This window comes from Choloepus didactylus, chromosome 16 (genome assembly GCF_015220235.1).
Source record: "Choloepus didactylus isolate mChoDid1 chromosome 16, mChoDid1.pri, whole genome shotgun sequence".
NCBI lineage: Eukaryota > Metazoa > Chordata > Mammalia > Pilosa > Megalonychidae > Choloepus > Choloepus didactylus.
In genome coordinates, this window is record NC_051322.1 from 34,540,767 (window position 1) to 34,566,737 (window position 25,971).

Genomic DNA, 25,971 nt, shown 5'->3' on the forward strand with positions numbered 1-25,971 from the left:
CTATCAGCTGCAAACCTGGAGCACTCTTGAACCTAGCCCACGGTATTCACTAAGAGAGAGGTCCCATGGAGTTAAACTAAATATGGCAACTAAGCTGCCCTGTTCTTTTCCATGGCAGGTCTTCCATCTAGTCTAAACCATCTCATCTGAAAACACGCCCATACAACTCTCCATCCCCTTTAGTCTAAGTATTTCTATGGTACTTACTAGGGCCCTCACTTAAGAACACTGACCATGCATTATAGAAATGTTAATAGTCAGTAACAGGCTTTGGAGAAAGCAAAATAGTCTAAGAAGAGGTGTGTAGTCACCTCCTGTGTTTTCCTCAATGGTCTTGAGTCCAAGTCTGTGTAGGGGATTTTTTTGTTCAGGGATGTCTTTAGTAGAAAGCTTTCATTGTTAATGTAATTATTAGATTCTTTGGACTTTTAGAAAAAGGACTTTGAAACAGAAGCTTCATCTTATGGTCAGTGCACATTCAGTTCATAAGCAATCCAAACTTTTGAAGTCTTGGCATATTTATTTTTAATTGCTGAATCTTTTTCAGACATTGAAATTATAATACGTTTGCAACCTTTATTTTCCCAGGCCAAAACAGCCTATACGTTCAATTGAGAAATAAACTTAAAATAATTAGCAAAAAATACTTTGGTTCTAACACTTACCTTAACTCTGGAATCCTAGTTCCCAAATCCTTCATGTCTCACTTAAGAAGGTTACCAGAGCATCTCACAGGTGCTTTTAAATAACCCTCCGGGTAGTCTTACCAACTCTCCCCCACCTTAAGTATAGGCATTCTGGGAACTGAAATAAAATCTGGTACTGCTGTTGATCAATTAAGAGGAAATTTATTGAATTCCCTGGCTGACTCCATCACTGTTCAATGAGATCACAAGAGAAAATATCATCCTTATTTTGAGGGGCCTTTGAAGTCTTCTTGGGGAGGTAAGATAATCAAATGGGAACATAAACTGGAGAATTACATAAGAATATAAATAATGTTATCAAGGGCTAGTTTGCATGATAAGGATGCCAACTTTTAGAAATTCAAGAAGTGAGAAGATATCGAGGGCTGTGGGAGTTGGAGAAGTGGTGATTAGGGGGAACTTGAACTGGAGAAAGCAGTCCAAGTAGCCTACCAAGCATGAGCAAAGATGTGCTGGAACTGGAGGTGGCAAGGACAGTGAAGAGTCTGGGGTGGGAGGAATATTGAGGGATCCTAGAGAATGAGGTGGGACAGGTCAGGGCTGGGCAGACTGGGGAAGATCTTGAGGCAGAGGCGATGGGGACTTAATTGTGATGGGTGACAGTGAAGCTTTGTAATTTTGTGAGAGGAGAGGAATGATGAAAGCAGTGTTGGGACAGATTAAGAAGAATAACCTGAAATCAGTATGAAATTGGATTGGTGGAGGGGAGGAGAAAGAAGAGGGAAGTTATGTCAGATTTTTTAAAGTATGAAAGGAAATTTGGTGATTATACTGGGCATTTACCCCAGCTAAGTGAAAGGTTCTCTAATTTCCTCTTGGGAACCCCTTTCCTTCCTTTATTCTCAGTCTGTGCTTCAGGTGGGCATTACCTCTCTCTAGGAGTGGAGCATGTGATATGGGCCAAAGCTACTTAGCATATTCTGTGCCTCTGGCCCCAGTGAGATGAGAACGTGACATTACCTGGCTATTGCTGTAATGCTAAGGATTTTTGTTTAGCTTGTTAAGGAAGAGAGGTTCTATTTCTTTTCCTGGAGGATTATTGCCCAGAGCTGCGGGTGCTGCCATATGGAGCTTGAGAATGAAACCAACACAGCAAGAGCCATGGAGTCCCTAAGTGGTAGGACTGGTTCAGTGCACCAGGATATTTAGTCAGGAGTATAGGTTGCTGTGCAAAGCTTCTAGCCTGTTAGGAGCATTAACTTTTTTTTTTTTATGCAACTTGATTGAGATATATTCATATACCATACAATCATCCAAACTATACAATCAGTTGTTCACAGTATTATCATATAGTTGTGCATTCATCACCACAATCAATTTTTTGAACATTTTCATTACTCCAAGAAATGAAAATAAGAATAAAAATTAAAATAAAAGTATGAAAGAACACCCAAAACATCTCATACTCCTTCCCCTCCACCCCCCATTATTCATTTACTTTTTGTCCCCCTTTTTTCTACTCATTGGTCCATACACTGGAGAAAGGGAGTGTAAACCACAAGGTTTTCACAATCACCCAGTGACACCGTTTAAGCTATATAGTTATACAATTGTCTTCAAGAATCAAGGATACTGGATTGCAGTTCATTTCAGGCATTTCCTTCTAACAATTCCAATACACTAAAAACTAAAAAGGGCTATCTATAAAATGCATAAGAATAACCTCCAGAATGAACTCTCATCTCCATTTGAAATCTCTAGACACCGAAACCTTATTTTGTTTCATTTCTCTTCCCCCTTTTGGTCAGGAAGGCTTTCTCAATCCCATGATGCCAGGTCCAGACTCATCCCCGGTAGTCATATCCCATGTTGCCAGGTAGATTTACACCCCTGGGAGTCATGTCCCATGTAGGGAGGAGGGCAATGAGTTTACCTGCAGAATTGGTTTAGAGAGAGAGGCCACGTGTATTGCTGACAGGGCGGCGCAGGAATGAAACACGGACACAAAATATAAAGTTCTGGGAGCAGGGGGCTCAGAGCCTTGAAGGCAAAAAGCACTTCTGCTTGCTCCACAGCATATTTATTAGCTTCACTTTCTCACAGAAAATAGGGGAGCTACTAACAGGCTAGAGAAAGCAAGATAGGGAAGTTAGCAAAACAGGGAAGTCAAGGACAGACCATCCATGCTTCTTGTATCAACAATGTGGGTGCTAGGGAAGTCAAGGACGCATTTCCAGCTCAGGCTATTTTCCCACACATGTGTGAGCAACAAAAGAGGTTCTCTGGGGTTATTTAGGCATAATTATAAGTAGGCTTAGCCTCTCCTTTGCAGTAACAAGCTTCATAAAGTCAAGCCCTAAGATTGAGGGTTTGGCCTACTACAATGGTAGTCCCCAATGCTTGTGAGAATATCAGGAATTCCCCAGGTGGGGAAATTTAATATTTCCAATTTTTCCCCAGTCTCTCAAGGTGGCTTTGAAAATACTTTTTATTCTCTGCCCACATTACTCTGGGATGTATCAGGGCTTCATGGTAACTTGTACAAACCAATCATATATCACTTGCTATTCAGAGTTCCATGTAATTATGGTGTGTGAATCAACTGACCATACAAGTTAAATTATATAGCATGCTACAGAAAATACAGATTTTCTACCAAATAAACATCAATTCCTTTGGTCTCTCATAGAAGTTGATGTTTTAAAACATAGTCAATATCATCCTTTTCCCTTTAGTCTGGTTTACCTTAGCCCCAACCAAGTCCATTTTGTTCATATCTTTAATTAAAGTCTGATCTTTTTTTCAGCTTCCTTAACATTTGCCGTAAGAAGCGTTAACTTTTAACCATTGGTGTGCAGGCAGGAGTCACAGCATTAGGCAATGGATCTGAGGTGTGTGGGAGCCTCCACTCAGAGCCACAGTATATGGGATATGGGCCAGGAAGGAGCTCCGCCACTTGCTAGTCACACTGTCAAGCCCATGACCCCAGAAACCCGGTCACGGCCCTAAATTGGGCTGTGTGATGATTTTTAATATAGGTCATAAATTCTTTGATACTTCAAGGTGGAGTTTAATTTTCCTACCCTTGAGTGTGGGCTGGACTTAGTGACCAGCTTCTAGCAGACGGAATATGGCAGAAGTGATGGGATGTCACTTCCAGGTTTAGGTTATAAAAATACTGCAGCTTCTGTTCACATTCTACCTCTATCTCTATCTCTATCTCTATCTCTATCTCTATCTCTATCTCTATCTCTATCTCTATCTCTATCTCTATCTCTATCTCTATTTCTTTCATCTATTGCTTTGGGGGACGCAAGTTGCCACGCTGTGAGCAGCCCCATGAAGAGGCCCATGTGGTGATGAACCGAAGCCAGCAACCACAGGAGTAAGCTTGGAAGCAGATTCTCCAGCCCCACTTGAGCCTTGAGATGTGGCAGCCCCAGCCAACACCTTGATTACAGCTTCATGAGACACTCTGAGCCAGAATCACACAGTTCTTGAGTTTCTGACCTTCAGAAACTGAGAAAATAATGTTTGCTGTTTTAAGCTGATAAATTTGGGAGTAATTATTTTGCAGTAATAGATTACAATACATGCTGGGTAGGATGATTTCTTACTTTTTGAAGTCAGCTGATGTTTGTAACTAGGAAATAGATAGGACTATTCCAGGATTATCCCAAGGATCGATTAAAAAAAAAAATCACTTATCTCTGCATGGGGAATGACCTTCAAGCAAAAAAAAGGAATGGAAAAATTAGAGAACATCAGTAGACATGGCGGCATAAAAATGAAAACTGTCTAGGTAAAAAAAAACCAACCTAATTAAACAAAAATTCATTAAATCAGTATTTATTGAGCACCTATTATAAGCTAGGCAGTGTGCTAAGCCATGAAAATATAGAACAAGACATTTGCAATAAAGTTGTTAAACTGATTAGAAAAATAACAAGACTTCTATAGATAAATGGGCAAAGGACACAAAAGAGGGTATAGCCCAAATACAAACATGTGAAAAATTTGATCAAGCAGGGATCAGAGATGCAAATTAAAACCCTAATGAGATATTTTTGATTATCAAATTAACAAGGATTACTAATAATGTTGTCTAACGCTTCTGATAAGGCAGGGACACCCAGCAACCTCGTACACTTTTGAGAGTACAGACAGATACAACTTTTCTGGAAAAAAAATTGGCAATGTATTTCAAGAACCTTAAACATGCTTATATTCTTTGACCTGTAATTCCATTGTGAGGAATTTTAACAGATTTATATAAAAGATATTCATCATAGTAATATTTGATGCGAAATTATGCAATAATTAAAAATGATAAAATTTAAGTTTTCCTTTTTAATTTTTTGAGTTTGTAATAAACTCACATCATACAAAATCAAAAGTCTAAAAGGGCATAAAGTGAAAAGTAGGTTCCCTTCCTCCTCTATCCCTCTGTCACCCAGATCTCCTGCCCACAATGAACCATTTAAAACATGTGTGTGTTTTATTTTCCCCTCACCCAAATGACAACTTCTAGTGCATCTTGTTTTTTTTTTTACCTGATACTATATCACAGTAATTGTTCTAGAGCAACACATAGAGAGCTTCCTTGTTCCTTTTTTATGCTCGAATGTTTTTAATTGTATAGATATATCACAGTTTATTGAACTAGTTCTCCCTTGGTGGAAATTCAGTTGTTTCAAATCTTTTGCTATAGTAAGCATGCTGCTGTGAATAACTTTACATATTTCACTGCACATGTGAGAATATATTTGAAGGGTAAATTCCTCAACATGGAATTGTTGGGTCAATTTCATTGTTGAGTATGTTTAAATTTTTATGACATGGACAAATTTGTTTTCACAGAAATTTCCCAATTTTTACATGCAGGAGTGCCTGCTTGCTCATATCAAAATTTTGTTAGGAAAAATGGACTTAATGACTTTAGAAAATACTTATGAAATACTAAGTTAAAAAAGAACAAGACTCAAAATTGTATGTGCAGCAAGAGCTTAATCATGCCAATATATATTATTGGAAGAAACTGCTGAAATAGTAATCTTAAATGTACTGATCATTTAATTTCTTTATTTTATAATGGTTGTGGCAGTATTACTTAACTTTATTAGTAAATATCCACCAGATTTAATATATGTCTTTAGATATAGTACATATTTTACTTGTTTTTTTTATTCACAGCACCGTGCCTGGTGAGGTGCTTAGTAAGTATTTGGGGAATGAATAAGTAACATTTTCCAGCAGCATGAATCATTAGTTGCAATTTTGCCACAAGGTGGTGGAAGAGAGTTAAAATTCAGAGATCTTTTGGGTCTAACTGTTCAGAGCTTGTAAGACATTCTAAGACCTTAGAAATAATAACGTGTAGTAAAAATTAAAACTTAGACAATTAGAATTGTATCTAAAATATTTGTTCCAAATCTTTAAAACCTTCTAGGAAAAATCTTAGTGCTGTCTTTGGCACTTCAGCTTCTGTCCTCTTCCCTGTTAGCACAGCTTCTTACCCTTCCAGAAGTTTTGCGGGTTCTCCTAGTGCCCTCCATACTCTCTGCTGTCCCTGGTGGTGCCGCCAGCCTTCCCTTCCTTCCCTCTAATCTCAGTGCTTTCCAAGGAGATGAACAGCTGGATAAATGGATTAATGCCTTGGAGTGACTAAGGGTTGGAAGCCACTTTTTCGTCTTTGTAGTTGCGGATGACTTTATTAGTGAGATTTCATTACAGTGAGACTGGGAGTGGTATTTCCCAGCAGGACCTTTTAGATATACTTTCAAGCACACCAGCAGTTGCCCTCTCACTGTGTCTGTACCTAGCTGGAACCTGTTCAAGGGGCAAATGCCTCCCCAGGCCTGGGATTGTGGCTAGACATGAGCACCCAGTCTTGGTACCACTGAACTGCCCCTCCCCTCCCTGAGCACCTACTCTTTGCCCAGGGTGGATTTGCCTACACCAGGAATGGCAGTCTGTCTTTGGTTTTGGCCCTGTTTAGGCCAGAGCTCTAAGCTCTTGTTCCCTTAAATAAGCCATGATCTTGGGCAAGTCACTCAACTTCTCTGGGCTTCCGTTTTGGCTCAGGACTTGTAGCAACAGGCAGCACTTTGTCACAGAGCTCTGTATTACTTCAAGGCTGGGATGGGTCTGACTTGCCTTGTGGTTATGCTCATTACGAGGAGTGGAGGCAAGTTCCGACTCCTAACGCTGGGGTGGAATTGGCAGAGAAGGGTCCTGGGTCCTAAGAATGGGGAGAGGGTGAGGAGTTGCTGAGCTCCTGAGCTCTCTCTAATGACCCCACCAAGCCACCTAGAGTCTAGGGGAAACAGCACCAATGACCTTTCCATGACACGTTAGACTAAATTGGGTCCCAGAAGCTGATCTGGAGCGGGCGCACCTGGGGCCGTGCCACGACTCGCTCAGGCGTCTACACCTTTAACGCGGCGTCATCAGTCGCCAGGCTTCACGGAGCTTACACCCGGCCCCGCACGACCACCCTCTGGGCAGGAGGGGCCCAGGACTCCCTCCACCACCCCACAGAGCCTGGATTTCTGCGAGGAATTCGGTTGTGTGGGTGCCTTGTGGGCAGGAACCCGAGCGGAATTCGGGAAAGAGGCCCAGTTCCTTCCCGTCCTCAGAGGCTTCCTGAAAGGCGGGGGCGGAGGGGGGAATCCCTAGGGCTGAGTGAGTTCTCGCTGCTGGACCGGAAACAGGCCTGAGTGCACCCCTAGGCGGCGGGCGCGCGGCGGGTCCTTCCCCTCACCGCGGGGAGGGAGCCGAGAGCGGGGATCCCCGGCGGCCGAATCCGGAGTGGTTTAGGACCCGGGGGCGGGCTTCCCTGCGCGTCCGTGGGACTCAGAAGTTGCGGCCCCGGACGGCGGCGGTGACTGTCAGCCCGACTCCCCGCCGCACCCGCCGACTCGCGCCGGCCATGAAGGGCTCCCTGTTCAAGGAGAACTTTTGGGTGAGTCGGCGGGAGGCCAGAAGGAAGCGACGGCGGGGCGGACGCCCAGCTCCGGGGCCGCTCGAGGGACTGTGCCCGCCCGGCGCGTCCTCGCGGCTCGGGAGGGACCCGGGCGCGGCACAGCGCCGCCCGCGCGTCTGCTCCGGGGCGTCCGGCCGCTCGGTGCCGGCTGTCCGGCGGGCTGCTCGAGTGGCAGAGCCCCAGCGGGCGTTCCTGCCCTTCCTCCAGCCCGCAGGCCCTCGGGGTCGGGCCCGGGGGTCCACCCTCCACCGCCCGTGCCCCCAGCAGCGCGGACCCCGTGGCCTGGAAGAGCCGGGGCCACCCTAGAGTGGGGCCATCCACCCCTCAGCTCACGGAGGAGGAAACCCTAAGGGAGGAGTGACCCGTCCGGGGAGAGTCGCTGGTGTCCCGAAGGCTGCGTCGTGAGCAGATTTGGGAGGCCGGGGTGGGAACTTGGGAGCTCCGCCGGGCTGACTGCCCCGGGGGGCGTCGCTTTTCCAGGTTCGAGGAACTGTACTATCGGTCCCAGCTCGGTTAGTGCCCCGAGTTCTCTGTTCAGACCCTAGAAGAGAGAGTTCCCTTAGCAGAAGTTGCGAGCCCTTGTCCGAGGCTGTGACGGTTCTCTGAGTTCCCTCCCCAGGGCGAAGGCCCGGCCGGGCACCGTGGGGAGGCCGGGTGTGTGGGCACCACGGGTGTGAGACTCTACAAGCTGATGGGGACACCCGAGCGCGGCGGGGTCGGCCCAGCCCGGAGCCAGCGGGTCTGCCGCCCGCCGGCGTCCTCCGCGTCCAGTCCTCTTCGCCACTGTCCTCCCACTCTCCAGGTGCCATCAAGGGTCCATGCCCCCTCGTTTAGAGGGATGGCCGTCATCCCTTTAAGGCAGGAGCAGGTAACCGCATGACTCAAAGTTGATCTGCAGCTGCCAAGGGGCCACAATTCCTTGCCTGGGACCCTGCTTGTCCCTCGCATCCCCACCCCCATTTAGCTTCACAGCTGACTAGCAGGTCCCTCTCTCCCTTGGAGGGCTGCGGGGCAGAGGAACCTGGCTCCGTGGCCTCAGTGACACAGTTTAGGCCCTGCTTTGCCAGGCCCCTTTTCCTGGGGTTTTTGAGGTTCTCCTGGGACACAGAGGGTACCTGCTGGCCCTGCAAAGAGCCTTGGGAATTCTTCAGGTGGAATAAAGGATGTTTGGGCCCCATGATAGTCATGGGAGAAAACAGGGCGGGGAGACCTGCCTTTCCCCCCACAGAGTGTGACACCCAGTGTTACACTTTGGGTTTTCAGATCTCGGCCCAAATGTCACCTCTTCAGGGAAGCTTTTCCTCATTGCTCCCTGTAGGCTGTTACCCTGCTCATATGGCATGTATTCTGTTCCTTCTTCACATTTGTCAGTGTATGACTTTGAATTTGGGGACCTACAAGCATGTGAGCACCTTGTGGATAGGCACTGGGTTTGCTTTGAATGCCCCTTCCCCTGCCCCTGCCAGAGGCTGGCACACAGGGGGTGCTCAGCATGTGTTTGTTAAATAAGTAAAGTGGGTCTATAAAGCTGAAAGTGTGAGAGCAGCTGCCTCCATCCTCAGAAACCACCCCCACCTCCACCCCTCTCCTGGGCCAGCTTAAGTAGCACCCCCAGCAGTTCCAGATGCAGACCAGATGTAGGAATGGCCCAGGGAGGAAGTAGAGATCTGGGTTGGGAGTTAGAGGTTGGGCAAAGGTCTGGGGAGAAATTTTCTGGGCTTATACATTCAGAGGTGTCTCTGAAATCCTGTGAGATAGTCCTAGGTTGCCAAAGTGTCTTCCATCTCTAATGGAATGTCAAATAATAAAAGCAATAACAGCTAACATTACTGAGCTCAGACTCTGTATCAAGCACTGTCGAAACAGTTTACACATACTACTCATTTAAGCCTCACAGCTACTCTCCCATTTTACAGATGAGGAAACTGAGTGGCAGCTAGGTTAAGCAATATCCAAGGTGCTAGAGCTATTAAATAGAGGGCAGGACTCTGCCAGGTCTATCTGCTTGGTGAGTGCCTCCACAATGCTGGTGCTGAGCAAGGGCATCCTTTGTAGCTCTCTGCATGGCCCATTTGGCACTGCCAGGGGCAGATGATGGGTCAATATTCAACTCTCCATATGAGTATCTTTCTTCTCTACCTACAATCTCCAGTTCTGGGAGGGTAGCACTGGGGGTTGTCACCAGCTGAACTCTGAGTACCTGGCATAGTGCTTTGCATATGCATGCCCAGGAATTGGGCAGACAGGACCCAGCCAGGACTTGGGAGAAACAGGCAGAAGGAAGCTGTTGGAGACCCAAGGGCTGCCTGGGAGACATTTACACTTTCCTGGCATAGGGGAGACAAGGGTATTCATAGAGCTGGCAATAACTCATGATTCATGGGTAAGAGAAGGTTGTGATTGGATAAGCTAGAAAACTTTGGAAATGTGGGTGTGTTTTGATGTATTAAATTTAATAAATATTTATGAAATCCCCCCTCTCTCTAAGATGCTCTAATGGAGGTGAGATTTGCAGGGGGCAAAGCCACCACTTGCAACAAGCTTGGGTGGAAAGTAGATTCTCATGGAGCAGAGTGCACAAACTGTGGTCGTGAATGTCTGACCCCAAGAATGTGAAGGAGGATGGGGCTGGGGGTGGGAAGATTCCAGCAGAGTCCAAGCAGGTGGTCTGGTCAAGAGGTAGAGAGTGTCCATTCCAGGGTAGAGACCGCAGGGAGGGGGAAAAGGAGGAGACAGGTGGCAGAAATCACAGCGGTAAAGGAGGTGAGAAGAATAGGATGAGACAACCGAATGGAGGTGAACAGTAGGAGTAGGAGTTCTAGGAGGAGACGCTGTGTAAGGTGAACTGGAGAATGAGGTGTGGGCCCCAGAAATAAGGAAGTCAGGAGAAGGAATTGGCATGTGGAAAGGGAAGGAGAAGGAGGAGGCAGAAGTAGTATTGAACCTATTTAACCACAGGTGTTGCACTGTCGAGGACCGAGGCCAGCAGAGTCCTGAAGCTTCCTCCCACTGTGTTTTAGTTTGCTCAAGCTGATGAAATGCATTATACCAGGAATGGGCTGGCTTTTAACAATAAGGAATTATTAGTTTACAAGCATATAGTTCTGAGGCAGTGAAACATGTCCAAATCAAGGTATCAGAAATCAAGGAAATCCTGGACTCTCTCTCACATGGGAAGGCACATGGCAGTGTCTGCTTGTCCTTATGTGTTTCTTAGCTTTCAGCTTCTGACTGCTCTGTCTGTGGCTTTCTTTCTGAGCTTCTGTGGCTTTCTCTTTCAGCTTCCCTATGTTTCTCTGAATTTCATCCTTATAAAGGACTCTAGTAAGAGGATTAAGACCCACGTGGGGCATGCATCAACTGAAATAAACTAATCAGAAGGTCCCATTACAATTGGTCAACACCCACAGGAGTGGATTGGCTTTAAGAACATGATCTTCTGGGGTACATAAAGCTTCAAACCATCGTACCCCACATCATGCCAGGACTGCTGGATATGGGGAAATCATGTGAGGAGTGAGGGGAGGTCAGGATGGCCAGGAAGCAGAGTCTGGGAGTGTTTGAATAGTTTAACAACCCGTGCAAACATGCCACCTATGCAGCCTGCTGTCCGGTGGTGGGTATTCTGGCTTTGAGGGGCTGGTGGAGACTGCCTCGCCTCTTGGGAAGGGTATCTGGTCCAGATTGCACACTGAGTAGCTTGAAGTACAGGAGCATCATTGGCTCCCAGCAGATGCTCTCAATCCCAAGTGTGAATCCCAGTTCTGCCCATTTCTAGCTGGGTGACCTCATGCAGCTTACTTCAAGTCCCCAAGCCTCAATTTCTCCATGTGTAAAAATGGGGATCATAACAGTGCCGACCCTATGTTAGGATTAAACAAGGGAGTTTACTACAGTGCCTGCCTCCCCTCCCTGACCCCATGAGCACTTATAATTGTCAGCTATTATTATCATCAGTACAGAAATAACAAAGAAAGTGAGTGACATTTTCTCAAAGAGAAAGAAAGAAGAGATACGAGGTATAAAATGAAGCGCTGTTAGCAAATTCCCGTGTTTAGGCAGGAGGAGAAAGGGGGAAGAAAAGAGAAGCAGAGAGGGAGGGATACAACCAGAAATGCACCATCACCGGCCCAAGAGCAGAATGTTCAAGGAAGTTGCGAGGTCATGATCAAATTAGGTAGATGTTCCTGAAAAGTTATGACTCAGCAGTCTTTATAAATAATCTTATTCAAATGCCCCATGACAATGTTTATTTAAGGGAGACTTTTGGTTGATCTGTTTGAAAAGGGAATAATAGTGTACTCTAAAACTGGAATGTCCCAATGGGAGTTTGCCTGGCATGGTGCACACCTGGGTGTTCTCTTCCACCTTTCCTTACAGTTACCTTCTCTGTGGTTCGGTTAAGCAGTGCTGTATGATCCATCTTGGTTAACTTTGATGGCTTCTCATCAGAACAAGACATTGACTATGGGTATGGTTTCCAAAGTCCTAGGGCAATGGCTGAGCCACAGAGGAGGAAAAATTCCAGTCTTTGGCCTCATCAGACACAAGTATCTTTCAGATGTGAGTGTGCACAGGTGACTGTAGAACCTGTTCCAGAAGAGGTCCATGAAAGCAGTGACCTCCCAGCCCAGGGGATTTCCAGGCTCTTCTTCACTTGGGTGTGAGGTCCCAGGAGTTCCTCTCGATCCTTATTTTGACCTGGCCTTGCTGATTCCCATGGCTCTTGTTGCAGTTCAGCTCCCCAGTGTCTACTCCCAGCACTGCCCCCAACCCTGAGCCACTGAGCCTGCAGTGGGAGGAGCCCCTCTGCTCTGTCTGAGGATTGACCAGGGAAAGTCTTGGGTCTGTCTGAACTTGCTCATTGCCCTGCTGTGGACCGAGGGCTGTCCCTCTGCTTGGAACCTTTGACCAGATTGGATTCTTATCATTCTGGAGTGTCACTGTATCTCGGAAGCATGCCACATCCACCTTTGCTCAATGACTTTTCTCTATAAAGTGCCAAGATCAATGTGGGAGGCTGCCTCTTTTTTTCTCATAATGAACAGAGAAGAAAACAGATTATCACAACATACCCTCCATGCTGACCCCATATGTTATTTTATGCAATGTTATCATGTTTAGGCTATTGCTGTAATTTTTTAATAGTCTCCTTTAGAAATTGGTCCCTAGAAACATACCATGAGGGCTATTTTGTATTGTCTTACCTAGTGGCAAAGATAAGATAAAGCCATCAGCAATTGCCCTTCTCCATTCATTTTTCCCAGAGCAGCCAGAGGGATCTAACTTTAAAATAATTGTCAAAATCCTTTTATCTTTCTGTATCTTCTTAAAAATTTAATGAGAGGCATGGGATCTACGGTTTAAAGAAAATCAAACTTCTTATTGAAATATATAAAACAAAATCTGAACAAGTGGAAAGGTGTGATGGTTTGGGGCTAGGAAGTTAATATAAATATATATATATTTAAATCAGAGTAACACTTTGTGTATACCATTGAAGTTAAGTTGGTATCTAAGTATAGATTCAGGATGTTAAATTTAAGCCCCATGACAACTACAAAGAAAATGTTGGGAAATATGCAAGCTCTTAGAGACAGAAATTAAATTGCAGGTTGCCAGGGTTGGGAGTCAGGGAGACTGAGGAGTTAATGCATAATGGGTGTAGGATTTCTGTCTGGGGACATGGGAAAGTTTTAATAGTAGAAGGTGGTGAGGGTCCTGCAACATAGTGAATGTGATTAATCCCACTGAATGGCATGCTTGCAAGTGGTTGAGATGGGAGACTTTATGTTGTATGTATGTTCCCACGATTAGAAAAAAAGAGAATGAGTAACTAAAGAGACAATGACAATTAGATGCAATATGTGATCCTGAACAGGATCTAATAATGGAGGAGAAAAGGCCCATTTGTTTTTTAAATGCTTCAGCATATCAATATTTTCAAAAATCTTCCTTAGCCCCATCTCCTCTGGAGACCTTCCAGGCTGGACTGGTTATTTTCCAGCCCTTGCTGCACAGCTGTCATCCTGGGGCTTCCCTTCTGTGCTCTCTTGAGTTGCATCCATGTTTTCCAGATCCTGTGTCATCTAAAGAGCTCAAGCTGTGTTGTTCCCCTGCTTAAATTGCTCTAAAGTCTTCCCATTGCACTTGGAATCCAAATGCTTGCCAGTGACCTTCAAGGCCCTGCCTGGCTCAGCCCTGCCTGCTCCTTGAGCTCTTATCACTTACCATTTCTCTCTCGCTTACTCTAGTGTGGCACACCTTGGTTAGTTACTGGAAGCCAAAAAATGAATTATTGTTTCCAACTAACCGATTAGCTTTCCCCTCCCACCTGTTCCCAAGGTATCCTGCACATCCTTGGGAATGGAGGGATGGAGGGTACTCGTCCAAGTGAATGCTCCATCTTTGCGCTCCCTTTAGTGGGAAGTGTCATTCCTTGATCTCAAAGAACTTGTTTCACTATGACTGGCTGGCTGATGATCTCCTGCTCAGGAGAATGATATTGCCACTAGAAGCCCATAACCTAGAAGGGGCACAGTACCCAGGAAGGAGCAAAGCCCACATGCTTTGTGCTGACCACATGGTAAGAGACCTTGTGACCAACAGAGAACACAAAGTAACTGGTTTAAGGGAGAAAGGTTCTTGCAGTACAACTCAACAAATATCCATGAAGTTCTGAGTGCTAGTCTTGGGTTAGCTGCTATGGGGTCATAGAAAGATAGACACAAGACATCTGACCTTTAAGAGATTATTACCTACTCATGGAGATGAGTCTCATATGAAGATTTAAAATAATAGTTTTTAATGTTAATATAACAAAATCAAGGAAATTTAAAATATATTATTAGCAATTTGGTACTTTTTCCAATTTGTTCCTCCATGCATAGTTGTGATAATAGTGTATATACTATTTTGTATTTTACTTTCTCAATTAAAATATGATAAACTTTACAATCTTAATAATTATATAATATTAATATAATAATTTATTAATATATTATTAATATAACATAATATTATAAGTTATATTACTATTGCTGTTTGGCATTTATGTAATTTTCCAAAGTTTGTACAGTAAATATTGTTGTGATGCATATCTTCATTCAAGCAGGGTATTTTTTTTAGTGGTTTAGATTCTGTCTTAAATATCTATTTTGGGAAACTCATGAAAGAACTTGGCACTGCCCAGTCATCTTACTATGTTTCTCTAATAAGATCACTCTCTCCCTTTCCTCATGATAATTTCATAAATTTCCACTCTACTCAGACCTCTACTTTCCTCCCATATTCTCACTCTATTTTGGTGGTATTGCTTCCTAGTCCATTAGGAAACCAGACACCAGCTAATGAAAGCTCACTTATCTTCTGTATTAGTAGGATTAGGTTCAGCCACAAGTAACAGAAAAGTGAAAAACAACAGTGGCCTAGACAAGGATGATGTTTACTTCCCAAGCTGGTCATTCCAGGGCTCTATGATCACCCCTGGTGTTGGGACCTTTACTCTTATCTGGTTACTCCAACAGTACCTGGTTCCATGCCAGGCACATAATATATTCACAGTGATATCTGTTGAATGACTGAGACATTTTTTAAGGTTTGAGCTGTAGAACCAAACTGATTTCCAAAAGTGCATGCATATTCCCAGTGTCCTCACTAATATCGGAAGATACCAGTTTCACCACATCAGTCATGGTCTTTTTGGTATTTTTCTGCCTATTTAATAAGCAACAGCTGGCACCTTATTAAGCTTTCATTTGTATTTTTATCACCAGAGAGAGTGAACATTTGTTTGTATTCTTGTATTTCTTCTTTTACAAATGGTTTGTTTCCTTCCTCTTGCTTTACTTAAAATTTATATTACCTTCTGATATGATAAAAATATTCTATGTCATTTGTTACAAATGTTTGAATATATATTCTTGTATATATACATATAGGTATGTGTACAATTCACATATGCTAATATCTACTTTGGGCATGTGGCAGTGTAGGGCAGTGGTCAGGACTCAAATTTTTGTATTGGACTTCCCTGGGTTTGAATCCCAGCTCCTCTTTTTTCAAGCTGTGGTATGTGACCTTGTTCACATTGCTTAACCTTCCTAAGCTTAGTATCCTCTTCTGTAAAATGATAATTATAATTAAATGTGTATATACACCTTGAAAAAACTTTATATATCAAATTTATTGATCTAATCTTATGATTTCATCTATTAGCATCATGGTTTAAACAATTCTTCCCTCTATGAAAGCTTGATAAATTATTTTTCTTCTAGCTTTCCTGTGGTTAGATTTTTACTCAATATTTAATGAGCCTTTGTGTGTGACCCCTTAGGTGTTAGGAGGTTTGCAGAAGGCAAAGATCTGTGTGGCCCTGAAAAGTCAGGAGGAGATTGAACCTGCCCTGAGTGTCAAGATGCTCTTATTACGGGGATAAACACACATGTGGACATTGTGGGACACTACTTTCCTCCAGATAAAAGGAATGATTTAACAGGGTAAAATGTGGGCAGGCCCTGCTCTGTGGATGTTATGAGGCATCAACCCTTAAAAAGGGCTAGAATAGTACTGGGCATGCAGCAAGATGGGGGAACTAACTATATTTGCAGAATGCCTAGCTGGGAGGGTCTGGCACTGCGCCCTGCAGAAGGAATACTTGAATAAGCTGGTTCGGGTACCCGGCCAGGATCCCACCTGCTACCTGAAGATTACGCCTGAGTAAAGATGGTTCAGAGTTCCTCTGCCTTCTAAGGGGCAGGACTCTAGCTAACTTTGGGGTTTGGTTTTGCTGAGGGGTGGACAGGAGCCCAACTCTCAGAGAAAGTCGTCACGCCTTCCCTCTCTACTCTTGCCCAGCAGCTCTCAGTCTCTGCTTCTATTTGAACGCTTTACTATTTCCATTTTAAAAATGACAGTTTGAAAGGACAGGCTCAGAAATGGCAATAGAGCTTACACATGTCCCCAGTCCCTAGAAATTCAACACGTCCGAGCCCCTTAACTTCTTCCTGCCTCTTGGAATTTGCTCTGAGGATACAGACGCTACGCTTTCTCCGTCCCAGGGAGACGTAGGTCCTGCCTTACGCGACCTGGTCTGGGGCTCCAAAAAGACCTAATTCTCAGGAATTAAAGGTCTTTACTTCAGGGCCTTGCCAGCGCTCCTGCCGATTCATGGCCAGATCTGGCACTGCTGATGAGTCCTCCGGCCTTCTGGCTTCCTCATCTCTCTACCTGTGCTGTTAGCACCTTCCTGTCCAATCAGGATTGCCTCCTAATTCCTGCCCCTAAGAGTGGTCAGCCTTGACTGACCAGCCACAGCCCAGGGCGGTCTCTCCCTGGCTGAGAGGCTGGAGTTGCCCTTCCCTGGGCAGCCAGGTGGAGAGTTTGCCCCCTGTATGACGGGCTTCAGTGCTCCTCCAGGAGTCCTCAGTTTTAAGTCGAAGGGAGTACATAGTGCACGTTCATCGCACTTGCTGGCCAGCGCCGTGACCCTTCCTTGCGGGAACCAAACTGAAAGGCCCCAGGGCCAAAGGGTTCTGCAGATTAGAAGCTGCCCCACCCGGGCAGAGGAAGGACACGAGTGGGCGGGGTTTCCGGTCTTGGCCAATCGGGGAGCGGGAGGCCTGGGATGCTTATGGGGCTTTAGAGAAGCGCTTTGGCGGGAATTGTGATTCACTGGAGCGAGGGGAGGGCCGGAAGTGGGGAGGGAGGGCCTAGGGCAGCCACAGCCCTGCCGGCCTTGTACCTATCTAAAACTGACAGAGTGACAGGTCCAAAGCCACCCAGCCAACCACTCTGGGCTTCAGTTTCCTGTTGTACAATGAGGATAATGATATCTGGCTACTCCATTCCTAGGACTATAATGTGGCTCAAATGATAAAACAGGTTATAGTTGTGTGAAGAAGGTGGAATTGTGAATAATGCAGTATTATGTCGTAATACTGCTGTGTCTCTGCAACTAAACTTTTGAAAATTGAATGAGCTAATGATTAGTGGAAAATACTTTAAAAATTCAAGGAATTGTTAGAACAATCCCTAAAAAAAAAACATGATTTAAAACAAGCACCCAGGAAAGATATTTATAAAATATTAGTTTACAAGGAAGTTACTAAACAATTTGTAAGATAAGTCCTCATTTGTATTTAAAAAACATGAAGACAGAGCCATATGCCATTAAGACAATATCTGGGGCTTATACATTGAAATGTTAACTATTGTTTGCTCTGGGATTTCATGTGATTTGAGAAATACATGAAAAATATTTCCTCTTTGCTTATCTGTACTTTTAAGTTTTTCTACAATAAATTAATTGTGATTAATAATAAAAATTAAAAGTTTTTTTGAATTATTAAAAAAAGAACAAGTTGCACACATTCAGAGAGTAGAATGAAAGTGTCAAACCCAGTTGAAAGTGGATCAGCCCACAGGGACAGGACCTGTCATACGTCCACTCCAAGGCCAGGGTTTTCTCTTTAGGGTGCACAGGAGCTTCACCCCCTAGGGAGGTGATTCAAGTCCAGGAGAGGGGACTCTGTCTGGTCCTCTCAGGGGCCACTTCTTGAAGACTCAGGTATGCAAAATTTAAAAAATCAAAATTAATTCAATGAAATCCATGGAGAACAAAATGCCAAAATTTAAAATAAACACAGTTAAGTCCTGTGCTTGCACTGTCTTGCCTCACTTGCCTCATCCTAGTCTTGGCCCTGGAAAAAAGTGTCCTTTGGGCATGATGGGCACTTCAGAAAAGGGCAGGACACAGCAGAAGGGAGGCCTGGGTTCAAGTTGGGCTAGGGAGAAGACAGAGAGGGGGATTGGGAGAACAAAAGTAATGATTTCATTCTGCAGAAGGGATTCCTGGGAATTCCCTGATCTGCTAAGGGACCATCTGAACATGAAAAATGGACCCAGCCCAGCCTCAGGATTCTCTACCATCCCAGCCCTTCCTGGGCCTCTGGGACTCTGGGGCTCAGAAAGGGGCTCCTGAGATGGCTAAGCAAGTCTGCTATAGAGAGTGAAGGAAGGGAGAGAAGGGGTGTGCTCAGGGCTGCCAGAGGAGCAAAGACAGTGAGGAAGCCCACCTGAAGTTTAATAAGGTATATATTAAACAAGAAAGAGGCAGTCTAAAAATACTAGGTTTTCCCTTGTAGTAGAAATCTCTTTATCCACCTGCTTTCCTCGCATCTTTGCTCTATCGTGCCATTTGCCTGTTTTAAAAGGAACTTTTCCAATTCACAAACGAGTGTCTGACTTGTAAATATATGGAAATATTTTCAACCTCCCTGTATTTGTTTCCTAAATCTGCTGTAACAAATTACCACAAACTGTGTGGCTTGAAACAACAGTAATTTATTCTCTCTCAGTTCTGGAACCTAGAAATCCAAAATCAAGGTGTCAGCAGGGCCATGCTCTCTCTGATGGCTCTAGGGATTCCCTTACCCCAAACCACCTTCTGTTAATAGTTTCCAAACTTTTTATTTCCTCTTCCTCTCAACTCCCATCTCTGTGAGTTCTAAGTTTTACTATTTCAATAGACAAAAAAATTTCAAATTATCTAAGCAAAAATAATCATCTCCATCCTTACATTTCCACCTAGAAAATCCTTCCTCAAGACTTCCTGAATGTCCTCTTCTGTGAGACCTCATCTTACCAGCCCTGGCAGTGGTGTTCCCTCCCCTTTGCTCCCCCAGGGATCTCTTTATACTCTGCCGTGATGCTGACTACATGACATTATCTTTGAGGGGTCAGTGACACAGTCTTCAGCACTGGGCAGATCTGGGTTTGAATCCCTACCTGGCTCTGCAGTTGCTGTGTGGACTTGGGAAAGTGGTCTAATCTCTGTAAGTTTCTGCATCAGCATCTAACATTTGGATGATGATACCTGACAGTATACTGAGAGCCTAATTTGTGCTAAGCATGGTACCAGATTTGGGGAGTTTATATCTTAGTATCTAAGACCAACAGTAGCCAAATAAATATACCATCCAATTAAGGATCTTGGTAATTACAGTGAAGGAAGTAAATAGGGTGTATGAGTATCCTATCACTGCTTTAGCAGGTTACCACCTACTTAGTGGCTTAAAATAACACACATTTATTATCTTAAAGATTTAGATGTCAGAAATCTCCTTGGGTTAAACTCAAGGTATCTGCAGGGATGCATTCCTTCTGAGGCCCTAGAGGAGAATCTGTTGCTTGCTTTTTCAGCTTCTAGAGGCCCCTTGCATTCCTTGGCTTGTTGCTGTCTTTCGTCTTCAAAGCCAGCAATTGCAACACTCTGCTTCTCTGACTCTTTTAAAGACCCTTGTGATTATATTGTGCCCATCTGGATAATCCAGGTTCATCCCCCTATGTAAAGGTCCTTAATTTAATTCCACCTGCAAAGTCCCTTTTGCCCTGTAAATTAAACGTATCACAAGTTCCAGGGATAAGGACTTGGACATCTTTGGGATGTTCTGCCTACCACATACAGAGATTGGAGGGAGAGAAACTGGATGTGTATGTGGGGACAGAGTGGTCATAGGAGACTTTTCTGAGGAGGTGACATTTGAGCTGACATGTGAAGAGTATAGTTGAGCCAGTCTTGCAGACGACTCGGGGAGGGGCAGAGAGTTGGAAAGGGCCTGGTATGTCTGAGGAACACAAAGACTGTTTGATTTCATCAGGAAGTGAGCCAAATTGCTGAAAATCAGTTTGGCAAAAGCCAATTCGCTGAAATGATCAAGTCATTAAAACCTTATTTCTAGTAATCACCTAGAAATGTAAAGCATGGGGTGTTGCTGAGGATGGTTTCAACAATTTTTGAATTTTTTGTTTTAGTTGCAGCTTAATTTCAATGAATTTTATTAGTCTAACTTAATTGAATGTCATTTCACATGTGTTTCACCTCTAAGATGCCTGAACACTTCTTTGTGCTCAAAATCATTCAAGATGTGCACTGAATCAAGATGGTTAAGAAATCAGTGAGTTAGAAAAGGAGAAAAGGCAGTGGACTTGGATGAAAATGTACTGGAAGAAATACTTCCTAAAATTTGCTTCTAAAATCCTGATATTTAAGACGTGCATAAGTCTGAAATTTAAATACATAAAACATTCTTGTTCCCGTAAGTCATGGACCCAAAATATACTGAACTTAGGCTGGCCTTGGTGAAATGGCAGTGGTGAAACTAAAATTTAACTAAATCTAAAATTAAACTAAATTTAAATTAAAACCTTGAAAAAATTCCTCGAGTACAGCACAAATTATTGTTAATTTTATTAAGATCCAGTGAAACAAATAGAAATAAGAGTCACATATTCAGGGGTCAGGGAAGGCTAAGTCACTGACACATGGAGGATGAGTAGATTCTGGAGTAAAAAAATGGTTTACTTTGTGTTATTCCTCAGAAGCAAATTAGTCAGCCTGATGTGCACAGATTTGGAGATTATTGCATTTATTTGAAGGTTGCTGGTTGAGTAACTTTTTTTGCATTTATGTATTTGTTCATTTAAGAATATGTCTTTGATCAAGTTGTAACCTAAGGCTCAGTTGCTTCATTTGTGAAAAGATGGAAATTAATTATAAGTTTGATCTCTAAGGTGTCCTTTAACTCTGATATCCTCACATTCCATGGCTGGAAAACTATTTTAGCTCTTTTTGATTAATTTCCATTAATAATGATTTTAGTTTATAACTTTCTTTTTGTACTCTCTCAGGTTTAAGTATCAGTGTTATACTGCTTTATAGGATGAATTGGATATTTTACTTCATTTTCAATGCTCTTGATGAATTTATGGGCTTTGGGACTATCTGGTCTTTGAAGGTTTAATAGAATTCCTCTGTGTAAACATATGGTCCTATTGTTTTTCTGTGGGGTATCACCTTGATTGTTTTCTCTTTTTCTTTTGTGGAAATTGGTTTGAGGTTTCTGTTTCAGATGGAGTCAAGTTTGGGAAACTGTATTTTCTTAATTCAGTAGGCTAATCTGTTAGTCTTTTCCTTTATGTCTTATAAATCTGGAGTCATACTTAGAAAACTCTCTCATTCCAATGTTTAAAAAATATATAGTCCTATATTTTCTTCTTACATGTTTATTATTTTCATGGTTAGCCCTTTAATGCACGAGGGATTTATTTTAGAATGTGACGTTAGGAAGAGCTCTATTTTTATTTTTGGCAAGATGTCACAATAACCATTTACTGAATAAGTCATCATTTGCTTCTGATTTCAAATGCTTCCTTTAACTTATCCTAAATCCCTGTATGTACATAAGGCCATTTATGAACTGTCATTTGTATTTTACTTACCTGATTATCAAGTCAATAGTATGCTTTAAAAATTTTTGGTAGCTCTATTCTGTTTTTTTTTGGTTGTTCATTTGTTTTTTGTTTTGTTTTGTTTTGTTTTTATATGGTAGGAGAAGTCCTAGCTCATTATTTGTTTTTTTCAATATATTATAGGCCATTTTCATTCATCTACTCTAAGGTGGGCTTTAGAATGAGCAAAACTAAAAAAGAAATCCCATTAGGATTTTGTTGGAAATTATTTTAACTTTTTAGATTTATTTGGAGAGAATTAAATCTTTCCAACATTGGATCTTCTCATCTTGTACTAGGAGATATTTCAGCCTATATTGAGATCTTTGTCTGTGTTCACTGATAATGTTTTTATAGTTTTCCTTCAAAAAGGCTTATTCCTAAGTATTTTATAAATTTTGTTGGCATTGTGCATAGGACCTTTGTATTTTAAATTACATTTTTAACTGTTTATTATTGACATATAGGAAAGCCACTGCTTTTTTCTATGTTTAATTCAGTTATTTGCATTTCACTTCATTATTTCCAGTTTTCTAAATACGTGCTTACATCATGTAGAAATAATGATACTTTCTGATATTTTTATCTCTGTCTGGAGTGAGAAAGTGGGAAAGGAGTGGAGGGCATTTAGAGGACTTCAGAGCTGCACTGAACTGTTTTTTCTTTCAATTTTTACTGTGGATGCTTGGAGGGCACCTGGGGATGCTGGCCTGTTGCTGTTCTGGTCTTCATACCCATTTGAGGACCCTGCTAAGATGGAATCCTCCCTGGCTGGGATGTTGGTGCAAACGTCAGCACCAGCTGCTCTGCTTCCACCCAGAGCGGGCAGGGCACTGGCCGAGCTCCCGGTGTCCTCCAGGCACCCTGCCATTTCTCCATGGCTGTTTCAGAGCCAGCCTTTGCTGACTGGAGCTGCGGTTTTTCTAGGGCTTTGATGGGAATTCTGTGTACTTTCTTCTCTGTTTTGCCTGTGTTGGAATACTGGCTCCTCATCTCTGTCCATCTAGTCCTGTCTGCTTTTTATATGTAGAAGTTCTTACAAATTTCAAGTCTCATCAAGCCCTTACCTATTTTCTGTTGTTGCTATGGATCATTTGTTATTTTAGTGGGGCTTGGGAACAGGTGAGAAACAAATAAAAGAGTTCGGTTTGCCATCTTTAAGGAGAAAGATTTTAGGCTATAAAAGTAACATAGGCATTTTGTGGAAATTTTGGAAAATACAGAACGTTCTAAGCAGAGAATTGCTTTCAAATTTTGGTGCATAGCCTTCTAGTCTTTTTTTTTTTTTTTTTTTCCTTTCTATTTTTTATATGTTCTTGCATTTCATACTTCCTCAGGTCCTGCTTTCACTTAACTTATTTTCAATGGAGTGAAGTTTGACTTTTTCATTGTTACAGGCTGACTTGACTGGAGGGACATTAAGACACGGAAAAATGTCAAGTGAGGATCTAGTCTAGACAGCTGGGGATGTTTGAGTCAAGGTTGTAGGAGGTGAGGAGGGCAGACTGTGGGCTTGTAGAAATAATGCTGAAGCAGGGGCTGGGATGAGATTTCTTTTTGCCTTCCCAGTCCACTGGAGATTCCCATTCTATTTAAGAGAAGGATGAACCTGGTGACACAACCAAGTGACTTCGACCTTAGGCTTAGGGGAACATAGCTGCAAACACTGAGGGCAGTATTCATAGCCACTGCTGAAGTATCTCTGATACCTTTCTGGCTGCTTTCTCAGATCACAACATGCAAAGTTTTGAATAGTTAACAGGATACACCATTGTTTGCTTTCAATGAAAAAAATTCACATGGTCCAAATGCATACGCTTTTTTGCTTTTGTGGACCCATTTTAGAATGGGTCTTTTTTAATTCCTTTAGTTTGTGAAACACTTAACAAACACAAAGCAGTTTATTTCTTTTGAACCTTCGAACAATCTTATTTTACAGCCTAGGAAATTGACACTGGCAGAGACTGAGCTATTAGGCTCAGCCATATAGCTTGTGAATGGTAGAACTGGGACTCAAACTCAGGTCTGGCATTAAAGCCTGGGTTCTTTCCATTTAGAATTACAGGGAAATGGATTAAATGACAGAAAGTTAAATATAGCTCTTGTCCTCAAGCAACAGAAGCTGTGTGGTTGAGTGGTTTAAGAATACAGGCTTTAGTGGTTTAAGTATACAGACTTTGAGCCTCAGTTTCCTATCCTGTAAAATGGAGATAGTGATAATGTCGTTGGATAGTTGTCAGGATTAAAGGATATATTCCATGTAAAATACTTGGTATGCTATTTGCCACATAGCAAGTACTCAATTAATATTAGAAATAATCATTGATATTAATTAATAATAATCCATATTTGCTGATAAGGCAAGTCTGATACATTTTGGTAATAAATTATTGGGTGGTAAACAGTAAGAAAAAAAGATCAGATTGAAAGGGTAGGGAGGCAAAATGAATCCTCCGTCTTTATCCCAAATCTACTGATGTCATACAGCTTAATAAACAACTGAGGAATTTGGATAATATTGTTGGTGGAGAGTGAAGATATTTTATTATGGTTGGAGGCAGAGATAAGAACTTCATTTTCTAGAGTCATATTTTCTCCACTGTAAAACATGGAAATAGCTCCTGTCACATAGACTTTATGGAACAGGTTGTGGTCCTTTAATGCAAAGTGCAACACACTTATGCACTGTGTAGCCAGGAATCAAACAAATGCAGTCTTTGTATGTAATGCAAAGTAAGGGGTCTCCTCCCCATTCCGGTGGGGCTCTCCAGGTTTCCAAAAGGCAACAATGTCTATTTGCATTTTTTATTCCAAATTGGCTCTTTCAAAATGTCAAGAGTCTTCTTTGGCCTCTTCTCCTTTGCACTTTTATGACCATCATTCTGCTGTCTCCATTCAGCTGTGTTCACTAGTTTCATATGCATGTATCCTACTTTTTTTCCGGTTAAGTTCCTCTAGGCAGGAACTATGCTTGTTCTTCATTTATATTGTCTATGGTAGCAGTTCTCACATTCATTACAGTCACTAGGAAGGCATGTAAAAACTGGAGAATCCCATGCCTTACTCCCATGTTCCAAATCAGCAGGTATGGGATGGGACCTGGGGTTTGCACACTTAACACGCGAACTGGGTAATTCTCATAAAGTTGGTCGTTGGAGCCCACTGCTAGAGAGGCTGTGTGGAGCAGACAGATACAGCACAGAAATAGATGCGGGTGGCTCTGGTGGCAGGACCTGGAACCTCATGATGGCCTTGAAAGTGGGCTAGTACCCCTTCTTCCCCACTGCTTTTAAAAATGTCTTTTGTCAGAGGCCACAAGATGGATACAAGAAGTAGAGAAGGAGCAAGTAAACATGTTTCTCAGAGGGCCTTGCATCATGGTGCTCATGGCTGGGCAGGAAGGACGGGTGCAGTGCATGTGCCTTGACTGAAGGAGTAAATCCAGATCTGGAGCTCTAGAGCTGGGGTGGGGGAGGTGGTGGGCAGTGAAGTTACCCTCCACCATGCAGCCCAGGGGAACCTCTTCCTTCCCTGAATCTGTACCGCCATACAATCTGCACTGCCTGCTGATATACTCATGACAAGATTGCTTTTACTCTTCTTTGGCTCACACATCTGCTACATCTGGAAAATATTTGTCTTAAAATTTTTTAAGTGGTATTATTATAAAAGGAATAATTTATATGATTAAAACTTGAATGCTTTTTACTCCTTTCTCTCTTTTACAATTTGAGCATTATTAAAGCTTACTGGGCCCTAGGCCCTGGTTACTGTCTTCCAGGTCTCCCTGGACTCCTCCCCTCCACCCCTTTCTCTCATCTCTGTGACTCACCGGGACTTCATGTCCAGACCTATCTCCAGCACTCAGCTTAGCCTGTTCCTTCTGGCAAATGCCTCCCCTCATTCTTCTGCATCTTCTCTTTTTTTCCTTTTTAATTTTTTTTGAGGTGTAATTTACATAAGGTAAAATGATGAGTTTTGAAAAATGCATATACCCACACAACCCACACCTCTGTAGAAATATCTTTATAGGAATTTGGGTCACACGGG

General features: G+C 42.9%; 1 protein-coding gene across 1 annotated transcript in view; it reads left to right on the top strand.

Moving 5' to 3' along the window:
* The first annotated feature begins 7,334 nt into the window (after positions 1-7,334).
* PSTPIP2 (proline-serine-threonine phosphatase interacting protein 2) overlaps positions 7,335-25,971 on the top strand; it is a 79,351-nt gene continuing 60,714 nt past the window's right edge. Inside the window, exon 1 of the mRNA XM_037805527.1 lies at positions 7,335-7,611. Coding sequence (XP_037661455.1) covers positions 7,579-7,611 — 33 coding nt within the window. The 5' untranslated portion in view covers positions 7,335-7,578. The remainder of the gene's footprint in view (positions 7,612-25,971) is intronic.